The sequence below is a fragment of the Maylandia zebra genome, unplaced genomic scaffold (genome assembly GCF_041146795.1).
Source record: "Maylandia zebra isolate NMK-2024a unplaced genomic scaffold, Mzebra_GT3a scaffold03, whole genome shotgun sequence".
Lineage (NCBI taxonomy): Eukaryota > Metazoa > Chordata > Actinopteri > Cichliformes > Cichlidae > Maylandia > Maylandia zebra.
In genome coordinates, this window is record NW_027490033.1 from 3366021 (window position 1) to 3384499 (window position 18479).

At 50.6% G+C, this 18479-nt stretch overlaps 1 protein-coding gene across 1 annotated transcript in view; it reads right to left on the reverse strand.

Moving 5' to 3' along the window:
* Nucleotides 1-15421, reverse strand: part of LOC112432436 (protein NLRC3) — a 3307575-nt gene extending 3292154 nt beyond the window's left edge. Inside the window, exons 1-3 of the mRNA XM_076881152.1 lie at nt 14886-15421; nt 13101-13342; nt 11211-12996 (exon numbers count right to left, since the gene is read on the reverse strand). Coding sequence (XP_076737267.1) covers nt 11211-12996; nt 13101-13342; nt 14886-15040 — 2183 coding nt within the window. The 5' untranslated portion in view covers nt 15041-15421. The remainder of the gene's footprint in view (nt 1-11210; nt 12997-13100; nt 13343-14885) is intronic.
* Between the last annotated feature and the right edge of the window lie 3058 nt (nt 15422-18479).

Genomic DNA, 18479 nt, shown 5'->3' on the forward strand with positions numbered 1-18479 from the left:
AGAAACAAAAAAAAAATAAATAAATAAAAATAAAGGATCAGCGTTAGCCGTCCAGCCATTCCAAGCTAGCTACACCAAGCTTCCTTAATATGGCAGACTGCAAACCGCTGCCCAGAATTTGCCCCTGCGGTTGCAAAATCTCAGGTTCAGATACACATGACGCGTGTGTGATGTGCCTCGGGCTGCAACACGCCCAAGCGGCTATTTCCACACCGGGTATATGCGAACACTGCGCTCGCTTCACCCTAAAAAGCCTTCGCCGAAGGCTAGCCCGCCAGGCTAGCCTGTCGAAGGAGGACCCAATGCTGTCTCCAATCGGCCCACCGATGGAGCACACTGAGTCCGCCACACCAGGCACCAGCTGGGGAGACGAGATGGATGTCGTCCTCCCGCTGGTGGATGATGCCGAGGTCAGCTGCGAAGCTATGCTTGATTCCCTCGAGGCTAATGACGAGCTACTCAGCGAATCCTCTGAGGGAGCGTCGGAACATCTCGTCTCGGACGAGGATGACGACGTTTTCTTTGCCCCCTCTGGTCGGAATTCTGCGACACAAGGGGCCGACTGTGATAACCCCGGCACACAGTCCCGCGGCGTGGAGCTATTTGACGTTGCAAAACGGGCAGCTGAAAAGCTGGCAATCCCATGGCCCGCGGTGACAACGGAGACCTCCACCTCACGATACGAGGGTAAAAGGCTCCCCAAAGCAAAGCGCACTACTAAGCAGGTACTGCCGTTTTTCCCCGAATGCGTGGACGAGGTCACACGCTGCTGGGAAAAGCCATTTTCGTCACCCAACCCCGTGCAGGGAGCGGCGGCGTTTGACTGCGCTGGAATGAAAGAGAAGGGCATCTACCAAATTCCCACAGTGGAGAATCTGGTGGTTCCCTTTCAGTCGATTCACTCGGTACAACACATAAGTATGGGATATCACGCCCTCGCGTGTCCTGGCTGAAGAAACCTTTATTCACGCCTTTACGGCAGATGACGTGTGATGACACGCGCAAGGCCCCGCCCGCACATATAGCCGCTGCCATCACCGTCATCCCTCAGTTCTTACGCTCTTCACCTCGCTGAGAACACCTCTGCTGAGTTGGGCTAGCTAGCTACTGCTAGTTAGCTCCGTTGTCTGCCAACTTGAACCTAGCTTAACTGCCCCTGTTGGTGTTAGCCTCCACCGCCCAGCTGGTGCGTAGGCTGCCTGCGGAGCGCTATTTTCAAGTTTTTCTTGTGCAGCGTTTCGCTTTGCGTTTTGGGAATGGACTCCAAACCGAAGCGAGCAAAGCAGAAATCTTCTGTTCGCCCCTGTCCTCAGGGATGTGGTTTCTCTTTGCACGACAGCGACCAGCACGATGCCTGCCCTGTCTGCCTGGGGATCGCTAGGAGAGCGTTGACGGAGCCCGAAGCTTGTGCGTTTTGTCGCCAGCTCCGACGCTCGACCCTGGAAAGACGGGTGACGTTTGTGGAAAGAGTGCTGGGACGCTCGGCTGTCGCACGGCATGACCCTCTTCTTTCCGAGTCTGGAGCCCCGGCTTCGTCCGAGTCCGAAGACGAAAATTTTCAGGTCGATGTCCCCGCGATTAGCTGGGCTGACCACATGGAATACGTTGACGGGTTAGCCGATGACGGACCGGAACCATGCAGGAGCGCTGACGGGCTTCAGCCTGGGTTGAAGCCCGCCAGCGCTCCCCAGGAAGACGATGACGTGCTGGACATCGGCCTGGACATCCATGGTTTGTCGGAGGATGAGCAGGAGAGCTCATTGTCGACCCAATATGCCGCCGCTGCTGCGCCGGTCGGCCACGATGACACCTCTCTTTTCTCCCTGTTTCGCCGTGCCGCTGAGAAGCTGCAGGTGGACTGGCCCTCTCCTCCACCAGCTCGGAAGCCGTCGCGGTTTGCGGGTTTTTTCCTTCCACCGGAGCCCGCAACGGCCAAAAACTGCCTCCCCATGTTCCCAGACTTTCTCTGCGAGCTAACAGCGTCATGGGACAAACCTCTGTCTACCCGCGTCACTGTGCCCGGCTATGGACAGTACATGGAATTGGACGGCGCCGAGGGAGCTGGTTTAGCTAACCCACCCCCTATGGAGCCGTCTCTGGCTGCTTATCTGGCCCCGTCCCATAACCATGGTGTCGGTGGCCCCGCAACTCTGCCGTCCAAGCACTGCAGATTCTCGGCCTCGCAGCTGGAGAAGATTTATCGGGCTCAGGCCGGCACCGCTCGAGCCATGAGCTCCGTCACCATGCTCCAGACGTACCAAGCAATGTGCCTGGCGGAGCTTGGATCGCTGGTTCCGGAGGACAGCCCGCTGTCACCTCTTCTTAACGAGGTTAGAGTCACCACGGATTACATCCTCCGTGCGTCTCGCTGTGCAGCGCTCTCCCTGGGCAGAGGGATGGCTTCGACAGTGGTGGCGCAGAGGCACCTGTGGCTGACCCTCTCCGACGTCCCTGATAGAGACAGAGCTGTGTATCTGGACGCACCAGTGTCTGCGGCTGGGTTATTCGGACATTCACTTGAAGCCATTCAGGCTAGATTCGATCTGAGGAAGAAGCAGACGGAAGCTCTGCGCGACATCATCCCCAGACGCCAGCCCCAGCCCAAGCCCACTGCTAGCTCTCACAGGCCCGCCGCTCCTCTGACAGCTGGCAAGAGACCGGCGCCCACTGCTGGAGTGGGAGGGCCGCCGGCGAGAGCACGTACTCCGGCCCGAGCTCCACGCCAGTCGGCCTGGGGCAAAGGCCCTCCCCCGGGCCCCCGACGGGACCCGACGCCCAGGAGGAAGAAGCCTCAGCCCTCCTAGCTGTGATTGCGAGTGGGGAAGGGATCCGGCAGCAGGGAGACGCTGCTCTTACCCCTCTGTTGCCGCACAAGAGGTGCCGCTTAAGTTCTGTTCAGGTTGTCAGCCCCAGAAGGTGCTGCACTTCCCTATCGCGGTCTCCCAAGCACATAACCCCTGCACACGGTTCAGATGTGTTGAATGTTCAAGCGACCACATCGAGTGTTCCCGCTGTTTTTCATTGTTATGCCCCGGAAAAGGTGCACCCAACAAAATGTATAAATGTACATGTTCCCATGTTGCAATCAATAAAGAGTGTTGTTTACTCTCAAACAATCTCAAATGCTCAACCTGCAGGCGAAATGAGCCAGGTCAGGCAGGGGATGCAGTCCCCTGCAGACACACTGGGGGGCGACGGCGCCCCGCCGTCAGTGCTGCAGGCCAGCCGGCTGGCTGCTCACTTCCCTCAGTGGCGCGCTTGCGCCCCCTCTCCGTGGGTGCTGCAAACCGTTGCCATGGGTTACCGGTTGCAGTTCCGGGTCAAGCCGCCTCGTTTCCAAAGAGTCGTGAACACGATTGTCAACCCCGAGGCAGCCTTGGTACTCAGAGAGGAAATACAGGCGCTATTACAGAAGAGAGCAATACGGGTGGTCCCCGCTTCGGAGACGGACAAAGGTTGGTACAGCCGTTATTTTGTCATTCCGAAGAAAGGGGGAGGGCTTCGCCCCATCCTCGACCTGCGAGTCTTGAACACGTACCTGCGAACGTACAGGTTCAAGATGCTAACACTCAGACAGCTCCTGAGTGCAGTCGGCCCGGGAGATTGGTTTGCGACAATCGATCTAACAGATGCTTATTTTCATGTCGCTATACACCCGAAACACAGGCAGTTTCTGAGGTTTGCATTCGAGGGCGTAGCCTACGAATACCTAGTGCTGCCGTTCGGGCTGTCGCTCGCTCCCCGCACCTTTACGAAATGTGCCGAGGCAGCGCTAGCGCCCCTCAGGAAGAGGGGCATCCGCATCTTGGCCTACCTGGACGACTGGGCTCTCGTGGCTTGCTCCAGAGAACAGGCGGAGACGCAGCTGTCGCGGGTTCTGTCACACATTCAGACACTGGGGTTCTCTGTGAACTTTCAGAAGAGCTCGCTAATCCCAGGTCAACAGATCGCTTTTCTCGGTCTGGAAATATGCTCTCTTTCCAGCCGCGCACGGTTGTCAGAGCACAGAGTGGCCGCGTTTCATCGCTGCCTCGCTCAATTTCAGCTGGGACGCAGACTGCGTTTCCAGACGATATTGCGCTTGTTGGGCATGATGGCATCTATGATCGCCGTAGTGCCGCTTGGGCTGTTGAAAATGAGAGCGTTTCAACGCTGGACTCTCTCTCACCGTTTGTGTGCTTCGCGTCACCTCCGGAGGAGGCTGCCGGTAACTGCGTCTTGCATGCTAGCTCTCCGTCCTTGGAGGGAGCCCGGGCTACTGCACCAGGGCTCTCGGATTGGGAGGGTGTTGTTTCGCAAGGTGGTGTCCACAGATGCTTCCCTAAGTGGGTGGGGAGCGCTGTGCGAGGGTGCGTCAGTGAGAGGGATCTGGTCCGCGGCTCAGCGCCAGCTGCACATCAACCACTTAGAGCTGTTAGCAGTGTTCTTAGCTCTAAAGCGTTTCCGTCCAGTCCTGCAGGGCCAGCATGTCTTAGTCAGGACGGACAATTCAACAGTGGTGTCTTATATAAACAGGCAGGGAGGAACACGCTCTCTTCCCCTGTTGCAGCTGTCTCGCTCTCTGCTGTTATGGTGCAGTGTTCATTTTCTGACTCTAAGAGCCACCCATGTCCCGGGCCACCTGAACCTGGGGCCGGACCTTCTCTCCAGGGGGGGTCCTCTGGTGAGAGAATGGAGGTTACACCCTTCAATAGTGGCTCAGATTTGGGATCTATTTGGCGAGGCGCAAATAGATCTTTTTGCTTCCAGGGTGAATGCTCACTGCCCCCTGTACTTCTCCATAATCGACCACGATGCACCCTTGGGCTTGGACGCGCTAGCGCACCAATGGCCAGACGTGCTCCTGTATGCATTTCCCCCAGTGGAAATGATATCTCCAATTCTGGAGAGGGTGCGTCGGCATTCCCTCTCTCTGATCCTGGTGGCCCCTTGGTGGCCCGCGAAGTCGTGGTATGCAGAAATAATCAGCCTGCTTGCAGCAAGTCCTTGGCAGCTTCCTCTCCGCAGGGATCTCCTCTCTCAGGCGGGGGGGGAAGTGTTTCATCCGCGCCCGGATCTGTGGCACCTTCATGCTTACCTGCTGAGAGGTTAAACTTGGTTGCTAAGGGTCTGCCACCTAGTGTGGTAGCGACGATTCAGAGCGCCAGGGCCTCGTCTACTAGAGGCTTGTATGCTTACAAATGGCGAGCCTTCGAGCGATGGTGCCAGGACCGCCACACTCTCCCATTTCAGTGCTCTATTGTGGATGTTTTGACATTCCTGCAGGAGCTGTTGGATAAAGGCCTTTCGTTTTCGACGATCAAGGTTTATTTAGCGGCTATATCTGCTTGTCATATCGGTTTTGACGGGGTGACACCAGGTGCGCATCCCCTCGCCGTGCGTTTTCTGAAAGGGGTTCGCCGGCTGAGGCCCGTGCTTAAGTCCAGTGTCCCGGCTTGGGACTTGTCTTTGGTGCTGGAGGCCCTTTGTGGCCCTCCGTTTGAACCCGTTGAGTCGGTAGATATGAAACTTCTTTCGTATAAGACCGCATTACTTCTCGCTTTGGCCTCGGCGAAGCGAGTGGGGGACCTTCATGCGCTGTCTGTGCATCCTGCCTGCACACAGTTTTCTCCTGATGGCCGCAAGGTCGTATTGCGTCCGAATGCCGCCTATCTTCCCAAGGTCATGCCTGCATCTTATAGTTCAATGGAGTTTGAGTTGCTGAGCTTTTGCTCCCCTCCTTTTGAATCTGAGGAGCAGAGGAGGGTGCATTCTCTTTGTCCGGTGCGTGCGCTACGCACCTACATTGAGCGCACTCGGGATGTGCGTTTGTGTGACCAGTTGTTTGTCTGCTTCGCTAATCCGAATAGAGGTAGAGCTCTGTCCAGACAGAGGCTGTCCCACTGGATTGTAGAAGCTATCTCGCTGGCATACAGCACCGGAGGTTTTGCGTTGCCCCACGGGGTGGGAGCTCATTCCACCAGGGGGATGGCGACCTCATGGGCTCTTTTTAGAGGGGTGCCTGTGGCTGATATTTGTGCAGCGGCTAATTGGGCGTCGCCGCACACTTTTGTGCGGTTTTATCGGTTGGACGTTACAGCCCCTTCGGTGGCTCATGCTGTCCTTTCTGCTGGGTCTGCCACTCACTAAGGATGTGGTGGTCCCGTTCCGGTTCGGTGGCTGCTCTGCGGGGCGTGTATATAGGTCCCATACTTATGTGTTGTACCGAGTGAATCGACTGAAAGGGAACGATTAGTTATGTCTATAACTTCTGTTCCCTGAAGGAGAGGAACGAGGTACAACACAGGGTGGCCCCACTGAGCAGTTGGCTCGGTGAAGAGCGGCTATCGAACTGAGGGATGACGGTGATGGCAGCGGCTATATGTGCGGGCGGGGCCTTGCGCGTGTCATCACACGTCATCTGCCGTAAAGGCGTGAATAAAGGTTTCTTCAGCCAGGACACGCGAGGGCGTGATATCCCATACTTATGTGTTGTACCTCGTTCCTCTCCTTCAGGGAACAGAAGTTATAGACATAACTAATCGCTTCTCATCTCCACCCGAACCAGAAACTCTCCATGTCATCTGGTCCGTCCCTGCCCTCCAAGGCCGAACGCCTGCAGTCCTCCCTGGCTGACAAGGCGTATAAATCGGTGGCCACCACCGCGAGGGCATTGAACGCCTCGTCGCTCCTGCTAGCCTACTCGGCGGAGCTCCAGGACCAGGCTGCTGCGAACCCGGATGCTAGCGAGTTGTGGGAAGAGCTGGGCGTAGTTACGGACCAGTGTCTCCACCTCACTAGAGCAGCAGTACAAGCGGCGGGCAGAGCCCTCAGCATCATCGTCCTACAGGAGAGGGCAAGATGGCTGAACTTGTCGGGGCTTTCGGACAGAGAAAAACGTGACATTCTGGACGAAAGCATCGACCCCGCTGGGCTTTTCGGGACCGCCGTTGCCACCATGCAAAGACGGTGCGAGGAGAAGAAGAAAGAGGGAGAGGCCCTCCAGCTGTGTCTCCCTAGGAAGACCCAGGCTGCGCCTCCACCCGGTCGCCGCACGTTCGCTCAGGTCACCAGCCGTCCAGCCGGCGTGCCGACGTTTAAAATCCCTCGCCGCCCAGCCCCGCAGGTCGCGGCCCAGGGTCCTCTAGGATCGCAGAACCCTAAGACCCACTGGCCCAAGAAACACGTCCCGCCTGCTGCTGCTCAGGGTGCCCCACCACCAGCCAAGCAGTCGGACCGCAAGAAGAAGCGGACTGCCTAACATCCCCCACGGGGAGATTGGAGCCGGACCAGCCCGGGCTCCAAGTTCACTCCAGGGCTCAGTTCCGGAGCCCGTTCGGAGAAGTGTGTTCTGCCTCCACCTTTCAGCGCCTGGGACTCGAGTTGGATCCCACAGAGCGGATTTCAAAAAAGAGACGACGAAACGCTGTTCAGCTGATTCAAGCATGTCTGTCTCACAAAACACACTGTTTATTAAAAACTCACCCGTTGCATCCAGGCATGTTGCCAAGGGCACGGGAAAAATGTGTGAAAAACACAGAAAATATGTTGAAAAACATAATGCCCCCACGCACCCAGACACCACCGGGGTTGATTCCCTCAGTGGTGTCCGGCCCCATAAGCGCTGGTCAAGCGCGGGCCGCTCGCGCATGCGCAGTCGGGTCTGGTCAGAAGGACCAGTTTCCGCCACAAGAGGGAGCCAGAGCTCCGTCTACTGTGGAGCGCCTATCTTTGGGGCCGCTGTCAGCAAGAATAGAGAGATGGCGAGCTCTCGCTGCGCCAGAATAGGTTGTGAGGACATTAGAGCGAGGCTATCGTTTGCAATTCGCAACCACCCCTCCCAGATTTCACAAAGTGATTTTCTCTCTTGCAAAAGGCGAATCAGCCAGGATCCTGCAAGAAGAAATAACTACCTTGCTATCAAAGGGGGCAGTACGAGAAATACCCCAGGAGCAGAGCCAATGCGGCTTTTACTCAAGGTATTTTCTCGTGCCCAAGAAGGGAGGGGGACTACGTCCGATACTGGACCTACGGGCTCTGAATCAGCATCTGAGGTCATACAAATTCAGGATGTTGACGACCACCACTCTGCTGCATGTAGTGCGCCCAGGCGATTGGTTTACATCAATAGACCTGAAGGACGCATATTTTCACATCCCCATTTACCCGCCTCACAGAAAATTCCTGCGCTTTGCGTTTCAGGGCAGAATGTACGAGTACCAGGTCCTGCCGTTTGGTCTCTCACTGAGCCCTCGGGTATTTGTGAAATGCACAGAGGCGGCCATAGCCCCACTGAAGAGGCGGGGCATCCGCATAGCAACATACATAGACGATTGGCTGCTGCTATCAGAGTCAGAAATAATGGGAAGGGAGCACACCAGGTTGACAGTGGATCATCTGATGGCTCTGGGTTTTACCATAAACTACCAAAAGAGTGTCCTGCAGCCAGCTCAGGCCATCTCTTTCATAGGAATAGCTCTAAACTCCGCCTCGTACAGAGCGTGTCTCTCTGTGGACAGAGTAAAAAAAATGCTATCACATGCCGGCATTTTTTCAGTTGGGAAGATATCTCCCATTCAGAAAATGCCTGCAGATGCTGGGATTAATGGCGTCTTCACTGGCAGTCATTCCACTAGGCAGACTGCATATGAGGGAATTTCAGCGATGGGTTGCATCACTGAGACTGAATCGAAAGCGCCATACCCACCGCTATATCAGAGTGACAGCAGACTGCGCTGCAGCACTCCACTGTTGGAGAAATCCCACATTTCTCACTCAGGGGGTGTCACTGGGAGCTGTCACAGCCAGAAAGGTGGTGACCACGGACGCGAGTCTCACGGGTTGGGGTGCCACTCACGAGGGCAGAGCAGTGAGCGGCAGCTGGGACTCACAACAGAGGGGTGCTCATATAAATTGGCTAGAATTGCTAGCAGCTTTTCTAGCACTGAGACACTTCCTTCCCCTGTTGAGAAACCACCATGTTCTGATCAGAACAGACAACACCACTGTTGTGGCATACATCAACAGACAGGGCGGGTTACGTTCCCGTCCTTTGCACATGCTGGCTCGCAGACTGATCATGTGGAGCAGCATCAATCTGTTGTCACTGAGAGCCACTCACATTCCAGGAGCCCTGAACTTGGGAGCAGACTTAATGTCCAGGGGAAACCCGCAGTACGGGGACTGGACCCTGCACCCACATGTGGTGACCCAAATCTGGACCCGCTTTGGCCAGCCACAGGTCGATCTGTTTGCCTCGAGGGAGAACGCTCAGTGTCCACTGTATTTCTCCCTGAGGGACCAGGAGGCTCCGCTAGGGGTAGACGCATTAGCTCACAACTGGCCACATGCTCTGCTTTATGCGTTCCCTCCACTGGCCTTAATTTCTCCCACTCTAACCAGAGTGAGAGAGAGAGGGCTAACAATGATACTGATCGCCCCAAGGTGGATGAGGTCCCATTGGTTAGCGGAGATCATGCCACTCTTGTGGAGCGAACCTTGGCCTCTCCCTCTCCGACGAGACCTAGTCTCCCAAGCCAGGGGGGAGATTTTTCACCCTCACCCCGAGCGCCTCGCCCTGTGGGCTTGGCCCGTGAGAGGTTGAATCTGAGTACGGCAGGACTCCCCCAGGGTGTTATAGCCACTATTCAGAGTTCTAGAGCCCCCTCCACAAGATCATTGTATGAGAACAAGTGGAGGGTATTTGAGGAATGGTGTGGAAAGTCTCACACTCTCTCCTTTCAGTGCTCTGTGACAACAATTCTCTCCTTTCTCCAAGAACTGTTAGATAAAGGAAAGGCCTTTTCCACAATTAAAGTATATCTAGCAGCCATTTCAGCCTGCCATGTGGGCTTCGTAGATGGCCCGGTGAGCCATCACCCGCTAGTCTGCCGTTTCATGAAAGGGGCACAACGGCTCCACCCAGTGTCTAAACCTCTCGTTCCCACGTGGGATTTATCCCTGGTGCTGGGGGCAGTTTCACAGCCACCATTTGAACCACTAAACCAGGTGGAAATAAAAATCCTGTCTTTGAAGACTGCATTGCTCCTGGCCCTCGCATCTGCGAAGCGTGTCAGTGATATTCATGCGCTGTCAATACACAAAGAGTGCACCCGCTTCACACGGGATAACTCTAGAGTCACACTCAGGCCAAATCCGGCCTTTGTGCCCAAAAACCCTTATCTTCAATGCACCCCATTGGAGCTGGAAGCTTTTTGCCCTCCTCCTTTCTCCTCCCCTGAACAGGAGCGCCTACATGCTCTCTGTCCAGTCAGGGCTTTATGTACCTATATGGAGAGAACGAAGGTTTTCAGGAGGTCGGATCAGCTGTTTGTTTCCTGGGCTAAACCACATCTTGGCAAGCCCGTTAGCAAACAACGCATTTCCCACTGGATTGTTGAGGCGATCCAATTGGCTTATTCCAGCACGGGTCTGCCCCCCCCGGAGGGGCTTCGTGCTCATTCTGCCAGAGGGATGGCAACCTCTTGGGCCCTTTTTAGGGGTGTCTCTATAGAAGAGATATGTGCAGCTGCGAGCTGGGCTTCACCTTTGACCTTTGCAAGGTTTTACAGGTTGGATGTCACTGCACCGTCTCTAGCCCACACTGTGTTAAGTGTGGGTCCCCACGAGACCTCCTAAATTGGCAGTCAGTCGTTCAGATGGGCTTATCTGGCAATACGGGAGTCTGCATATCCCCATAGTGAGACACCGAAACGAATGTTTGAAAGAGAACTTGAGGTTACTCTATTCCGTAACCCCTGTTCTCTGATAACATGAGTGAGGTGTCTCATCAGATCACCCTCCTTGCACGAAGCGAGGAAGAGGTGAGCTTATCTTGAATGGCGGGTGACGCTGCGTCACACCCTTTTATAGGGAGGAGGGTGGCCCCTCCCTGACGCAAGCGTCACGACTGCCAGCCAATACTGGCTGGAGTAATGATATAGAGGCTTCTGAGGACAACGCTGAGAGAGCGTTCCCCATAGTGAGACACCTCACTCATGTTATCAGAGAACAGGGGTTACGGAATAGAGTAACCTCAAGTTATATAACAGCAGATGCATGCTGGTGCAATAAGTTGTATGTTTTATTTTTGATCTGATTAGTCAAATAATCACAAAAATAATCGTTTGTGGCAGCCCTAGTGTGACCTCAAATAAGAAATGATTGCAGTTTATGACTGAGTAACTAAACTATCACCAACTGATAATATTAATGATCACATCTGGACTCACCGAGCCTTTCTGAAGTTCCTCACAGCTGGAATCAGTCTCAGTCGTCCCTCCTTTGTTGTGTTGTACTTCTTCAGGTCCAACTCATCCAGAACCTCCTCTGACATCTGCAGCATGAAGGCCAGAGCTGAGCAGTGGATCTCAGAGAGTTTCTTTGATTTGTTCTCTGACTTCAGGAACTCTTGGATCTCCTGAGATAATAAGATGTCGTTCATCTCCATCAGACAGTGGAAGATGTTGATGCTTCTGTCAGGAGAGGATTTTGTCTTCCTTTCTTTTAGATTCTTGATGACTCTCTGGATGGTTTCTGGACTGTTCTCTGTCTGACCCAGCAGACCTCCTAAGAGTCTCTGGTTGGACTCCAGACAGAGGCCATGAAGGAAGCGGACAAACAGGTCCAGGTGGCCATTTTTACTCCTGAAGGATTTTATTAGTGTTTCCATCAAAAAATCATCCAGAGATGACTCTTTGTATTTTTTTCCCAGGAACTTCTTCAGCACCTCTGACTTCCTGTTGGTGAAACAGTGGAACATGTAGACTGCAGCCAGAAACTCCTGGATGCTCAGATGAACAAAGCAGTAGACTGGTTTCTGGAAGATCACACACTCTCTTTTGAAGATCTCTGTACAAACTCCTGAGTACACCGAGGCCTCTGTCACATCCAGACCACACTGCTCCAGGTCTTCTTGGTAGAACATGATGTTTCCTTTCTCCAGATGTTCAAACGCCAGCCTCCCCAGCTTCAGAAGAACTTCCCTGTCAGCCTCCGTCAGCTCCTGTGGACTCGTCTCATGTCCCTCGTGGTACTTGTTCTTCTTCCTCTTTGTCTGAACCAGCAGGAAGTGTGAGTACATGTCAGTCAGGGTCTTGGGCAGCTCTCCTCTCTGCTCTGTAGTCAACATGTGCTCCAGAACTGTAGCAGTGATCCAGCAGAAGACTGGGATTCTACACATGATGTGGAGGCTCCTGGATGTCTTCATGTGGGAGATGATTCTGCTGGACAGCTCTTCATCACTGAATCTCCTCCTGAAGTACTCCTCCTTCTGGGCGTCAGTGAAGCCTCGTACTTCTGTTAGCCTGTCAACACATGTAGGAGGGATCTGATTGGCCGCTGCAGGTCGGGAAGTTATCCAGACGAGAGCCGAGGGAAGCAGATTCCCCTGGATGAGGTTTGTCAGCAGCTGGCTGACTGATGACTTCTGTGTGACATCAGACAGCAGCTTCCTGTTGGTGAAATCCAATGAAAGTCTGCTTTCATCCAGGCCGTCAAAGATGAACAAAAGCTGAGAGACAGCCAGCTTCTCTGCTGTGACCTTCTGTAATGTTGGATGGAAAACATGGAGCAGCTCCAGAAGACTGTACTGCTCCTCTCTGATCAGGTTCAGCTCCCTGAATGAAAGCAGAACCACCACACTGACATGTTGGTTCTCCAAGCCCTCTGCCCAGTCCAGAGTGAACTTCTGCACTGAGAAGGTTTTTCCAACACCAGCCACGCCGTTGGTCAGAACCACTCTGATGGGTCTCTGTTGGTCAGGTAAGGCTTTAAAGATGTCCTGGCACCTGATTGGAGTGTCATGGAGGGCGTCCATCTTGGAAGCTGTCTCCAGCTGCCTCACCTCATGTTGGCTATGAACCTCTTCACTCTGTCCCTCTGTGATGTAGAGCTCAGTGTAGATCCTGTTGAGGAGGGTTCTACTTCCTGTTTCATCACTTCCTTCAGTCACACGTTCACATCTCCTCCTCAGACTGATCTTATGTTCATCTAAAACCTCCTGCAGACCAACATCTGCTGAAAGAAAGAAAAACAGAAAGAAAACTCTTCAATGTCTGAACAACAACAAGAAGTCCAGTTTTCAGAAATGAGTCCATCAGCAGACAGATGTTCAGTCTTACTTTGTACACAGCTGCTCTGACTGGCTGTCTGCAGTCCAGCTCTGGTTCTGGATCTTTCTCCACACTGGGGACAGGACCAGTCTCCTGATGAAGCAGACTGGTCCCAGTATGAGGAGATGCACTGTCTGCAGAACCAGTGTCCACAGCTGGTAGAGACTGGATCCTTCAGGACGTCCTGACACAAAGCACAGCAGGACAGCTGCTCCTCCTCACAGACACAACTCCTCTTCCTCTTCCTCCCTCTGTGAACACATTTCTTTATCACTAAAATCATTGACTGTCAGTGACAAACATCCAGATTTGATGACACTGTGCAGAAGCTCTGATGGTCACAGAGAAAAGTCAAAGTGGAGAAACTTGTGTTTGAGTTCAGAATCCAAGTTTCCTTTGCTGTTCCTGCCTGTCTTATTAAACACAGAGTGATCAGCCTACAAACTCCACAGTAAAAGCTTTCATCACAGAGCTGATTATGTCCTTCACTGGATGTACTGGAAGTTTGGGATCCATCACTCTGAACTGACCTTTGACCTCCTCTAAAAACTGTGGTGGAGCAGCGGTGTCACATTCAGAGCTTTCAGCTTTATTTTGAAAGAGTTCAGTCATCAGGAAGTGAACTTCTTGGTTCTGATTTCCTTTCTATTATTTTACAGAAGTGAAGAAGAAGAACTAAAAGCTTTGAAATGATCTGAGTGATATTTTTGAACATTGCCACCAAATTGAGTTCAGCCTCCAGCAGTAACTTTGTTTCATGATGCCTCCCTGATGATGTGATGTTTGATTACAAACCTGTTTATGTGTTAGACATTAATCACATGAACACAGGCAGAAAAAAGAAGCCAATGAAACAAATGACAGAAACGTGTTCATTCACTGCCATAATCCATATTTTCTATGTACAGATGTTTGTAAAGAACACGTGTGCAGCGCTTTGTTCTGAGTATCTGCTGTCAGCACACAGTGCAGCAATAACTACAACCACACGTTTCTGTAGATCCTGAACATCAGCCTGGAGGAATCTGACCTCAGGTCTGCACACAGAGACGTCACACGCTGCTACACTGATCCTGCTGCTTCATTACTGCTGATATTACTCTGCTCACTCTGTTCAGTTACTCTGTTTACATCACTTTGCTCATTTGCTTTGTTCTGCTTGCACTGCTCTGTCAGTACATGCTGTGCTAATGTGGCACAAAGCACTTTAACATTACATCTGCACAATGTTTCATTATTTCATTTAATGATTGTTTATAATGTTTTGTCCAGTCACAGGAGCAGCTCAGCACATTTCACTGTGTTGTACGTGTATGACGATGCCTGTGACAAATAAACAGCCTCGGACTCTTCAATCTTCTGCATTTCTTTGGAGATCAGCTCAGTGGCCTGTTGAGACCATCTTTCTATTTCTGATGACTCAGTTCAGATTATTATCCTGATACTTTCTTTTAAAATGTGATGAAATCATTTATCTGATGTTCTGACACAAATACACCAAAACAATCCCAAACAGCACAAACCACCACGTTACACACAGTGTAATAAAAATACAGGCAACTACAAATAAAAACACTTTTAAAATATAAACTAAAATTACAAAGTGGTCACAGAATTTCAAACACCCGTAAATGGCAGGAAAATACACCCCAAACTAGCATCATCATTATACAACTTTAACAACGGCCACTAAATGATACTTCATACACAGACCAGTGTTAGGTTAAGTTATGATGTCACTGGTAGAACATTTATAGAAACAACTTTTGAACTCTGAGTCAGCAGCTCTCTTACATGGTCAGCTGAGCTCCATGATTGAAGTTCACTGTTGGTGCAGGTTCATGACTGAATTGTAGAGGTCTGTCTCTGGACCGGTCACTCCTCACAGACACACAGCTGGATACTGGAGACTGTGACCTCTGACCTCTGCAAACACAACCACATTGCATTCATTTCACATCAATTAGTACACCACAAAAGGCATGCAAGAAACACAGTATGAAGGCAAACTTCTGGCTTCAATAACATTCAACAGGTCAGGTGGAAACTTTTCTCAGATTTGATTCATGTTTTTATAGAACGATCCAGCTAAAAAAAATATACCATTAGGTCAGGGGTCAGCAACCTTCAGGACCCAAAGAGCCATTTGGAGCCAGTTTCCACGCAAAAGAAAACACTGGGAGCCACAAATACTTTTTGACATCTAGAATGAAGATAACACTGTATATACTGTTTTTTACCTTTATGCTTTGTGTGAACAACTAAGGTGTGTTGCTTATGAAATCCATGAAGTGCTACAGAGAAAATTACATGTTATTTATGTAATGAACACATTTGAACTCTTACAGAAATATAACAAAAGGAAAGACACCCAGCTGAACTAAAATGATGTAGCAAACAAAAACTGCTGTGAGCCGCCACCCTTATATCTCCTTTGGGCTTTTGGAGCCTTGAGCTGACTTTTAAAAAACAATTGGAAAAAAAGCTCTATGCTGCTGAAAGATGAAAAATAGATATTTGCAAAATTCTGCCTAAATATGTATTTTACCTGGTTAATGTGTGTGGCGGGGCGTGGTCTGCAGCGCCGCTGCAGGGGAGGCGGACGCACCTGAGCGGCACCCGCAATCACGCCTCGCCGCCTTAACGTCTGTGCTGTTGTGTTGGTGTGTGTCGGGCTGTGAGCTGCAAAGCTACAGCCGGCTGTGTGCGTACAGCAACCGTGTGTGAAAAGCGGTCAATAAAGAGAAGCTGAAAAGCGTGTTCATGCAAACATCGTCGGGTCTGCCGTGATATGTTTACAACGGGACTTCTGCTCCTGAACCTCTGCGCACAGCGTCTGCAGGTCGGGGCTGTACGAAGTCACTTTCATCTTTACAGGACTGTAAGCTGTCGTCTGTGAGGCGTGAGCGGTAGGGATGGGTATTGATAAGATTTTCACGATTCCGATTCCATTTTCGATTCTGTTTAACGATTCGATTCTTTATCGATTCTTTTTAAAAAAGGAGAACACTAAGGTCGATTAGCTTAGAACTTTGTTTTATATCTTCTCTTTGAACAAGATAGAAATTTAGGAGTAACATGGCCTTACAAACACAGCAGTGAGATCTTAAGAGATCCAGCCTACGGCTCTTCAATGTGGTGTCACAGGGACCCCGGGGAAAAAAATTGTAAATGTAAAATAATAAAATAAATATTCTTCTGTAGCAATAACAAAGTATAACATAAATTATTCTGTAGCAATTACACAAGAATATCCAGTAATGTCCCTGCCTACAATTAAACACATTCACTTACCGAAAATCGGGGGCATCTGCTGTGGCAAATGGGTGCAAGCCTTTGACCACAAACTTAGTCACTGCTCGGTAACATTAGTCTATCCTGGCTTGAAAGGAGACGCTACCGGTAGACTGCAGCGAGAACTGGCAGCGAGCGCCAGCCAGACTCTGTCTCTCTCATCATGGTCACCTAAACGCGCAGTAATGGCAGATAAGGCAGATCGCGCTAACATAATATGCACTGTTAGCTGATTATTTACCTGCCGCATTAACGGGAGAGGACGTGCAAACGTTACCGCTGCTGCTGGGTTGAGATTCACGAGTCCGGAGCGGAATTAAAAACACGACATTCATTTAAGGTCATCGTGTGTTTTGTGAGCAAATGCTTTTGCATATTCGTAGTGTTTCCTCCCTTAAATGAAGTATCTACTTTGCAAGTATTGCAAGTTGCCCTGTTGTCATCCGTTCTTGTAAAGTATAACCAATCTTTTTAGCGTTTGAGCCGCCATGTTTCCTGCCAGGTAAATGACGCTCCGCAACGTGGTGACGTCATTCAGGGTGACTGGAATCGATAAGGGAATCGTTTGCAAAAATGGCAAACGATTCCAAGGAATTGAAACAGTGGGAACCGGTTCTCAACAAGAACCGGTTTTCGATACCCATCCCTAGTGAGCGGTGTTTGTTTTTAACATAGTTCACGGTGGAGAACAGCTGCTGACATAATGTGGATCCGAAGATCCATAATTGGCCTACCTGGGGCTGAAAGTCTCGATAAATGCACGGCGTTTCGGCGGGTACACCGGCTTCCGCGAGTGTGACGCTTATTTGAACGATGAAAAAATAAAAAATATAATTTTCTTTTTATATTTCAATATCACAAAAATCTTCCAATTTAGAACTACAAGTTAAAAAAGAACATAAATAAAATACACTTCAGCTAAATACTTCTAATTTATTTTCCCAAACCACGAGGAGCCGCACTGTAAGGACTAAAGAGCCGCAGGTTGCTGACCCCTGCATTAGTGTTAGTCAATGTTGCAACTGAACTGAAAAACAACATATTTTGGTCAGGTCCAAAGAAACAAAGTCACTATTAATACAACACAACCCCCCCAAAAAGAGCCATGTAGACCCCGGGCTCTATGGGTCTTGTGCTCGGAGCTTGTTCCTGTGCTGCCATGATTAGTGCCTCTGTGCTGTCTTTCAGTCCAGCTTTGTTCAGCCACTGGTAGGATTTCTGGATGTCAGCCACTTCCTCTGCCTGCTGGTGGTGCAAACTGTGTTGTTCTGAGTTTCATTGGACGTCTTTGTCCAAAGCACCAGACAAAGGGCAAAGTAGATGCATTTGCATCAGCAGGAAAATACACCCCAAACTAGCATCATCATTATACAACTTTAACAACGGCCACTAAATGATACTTCATACACAGACCAGTGTTAGGTTAAGTTATGATGTCACTGGTAGAACATTTATAGAAACAACTTTTGAACTCTGAGTCAGCAGCTCTCTTACATGGTCAGCTGAGCTCCATGATTGAAGAACATTGTTGCTGCAGGTTCATCACTGAATTGTAGAGGTCTGTCTCTGGACCGGTCACTCCTCACAGACACACAGCTGGATACTGGAGACTGTGACCTCTGACCTCTGCAAATACAACCACATTGCATTCATTTCACATCAATTAGTACACCACAAAAGGCATGCAAGAAACACAGTATGAAGGCAAACTTCTGGCTTCAATAACATTCAACAGGTCAGGTGGAAACTTTTCTCAGATTTGATTCATGTTTTTATAGAACGATCCAGCTAAAAAAAATATACCATTAGGTCAGGGGTCAGCAACCTTCAGGACCCAAAGAGCCATTTGGAGCCAGTTTCCACGCAAAAGAAAACACTGGGAGCCACAAATACTTTTTGACATCTAGAATGAAGATAACACTGTATATACTGTTTTTTACCTTTATGCTTTGTGTGAACAACTAAGGTGTGTTGCTTATGAAATCCATGAAGTGCTACAGAGAAAATTACATGTTATTTATGTAATGAACACATTTGAACTCTTACAGAAATATAACAAAAGGAAAGACACCCAGCTGAACTAAAATGATGTAG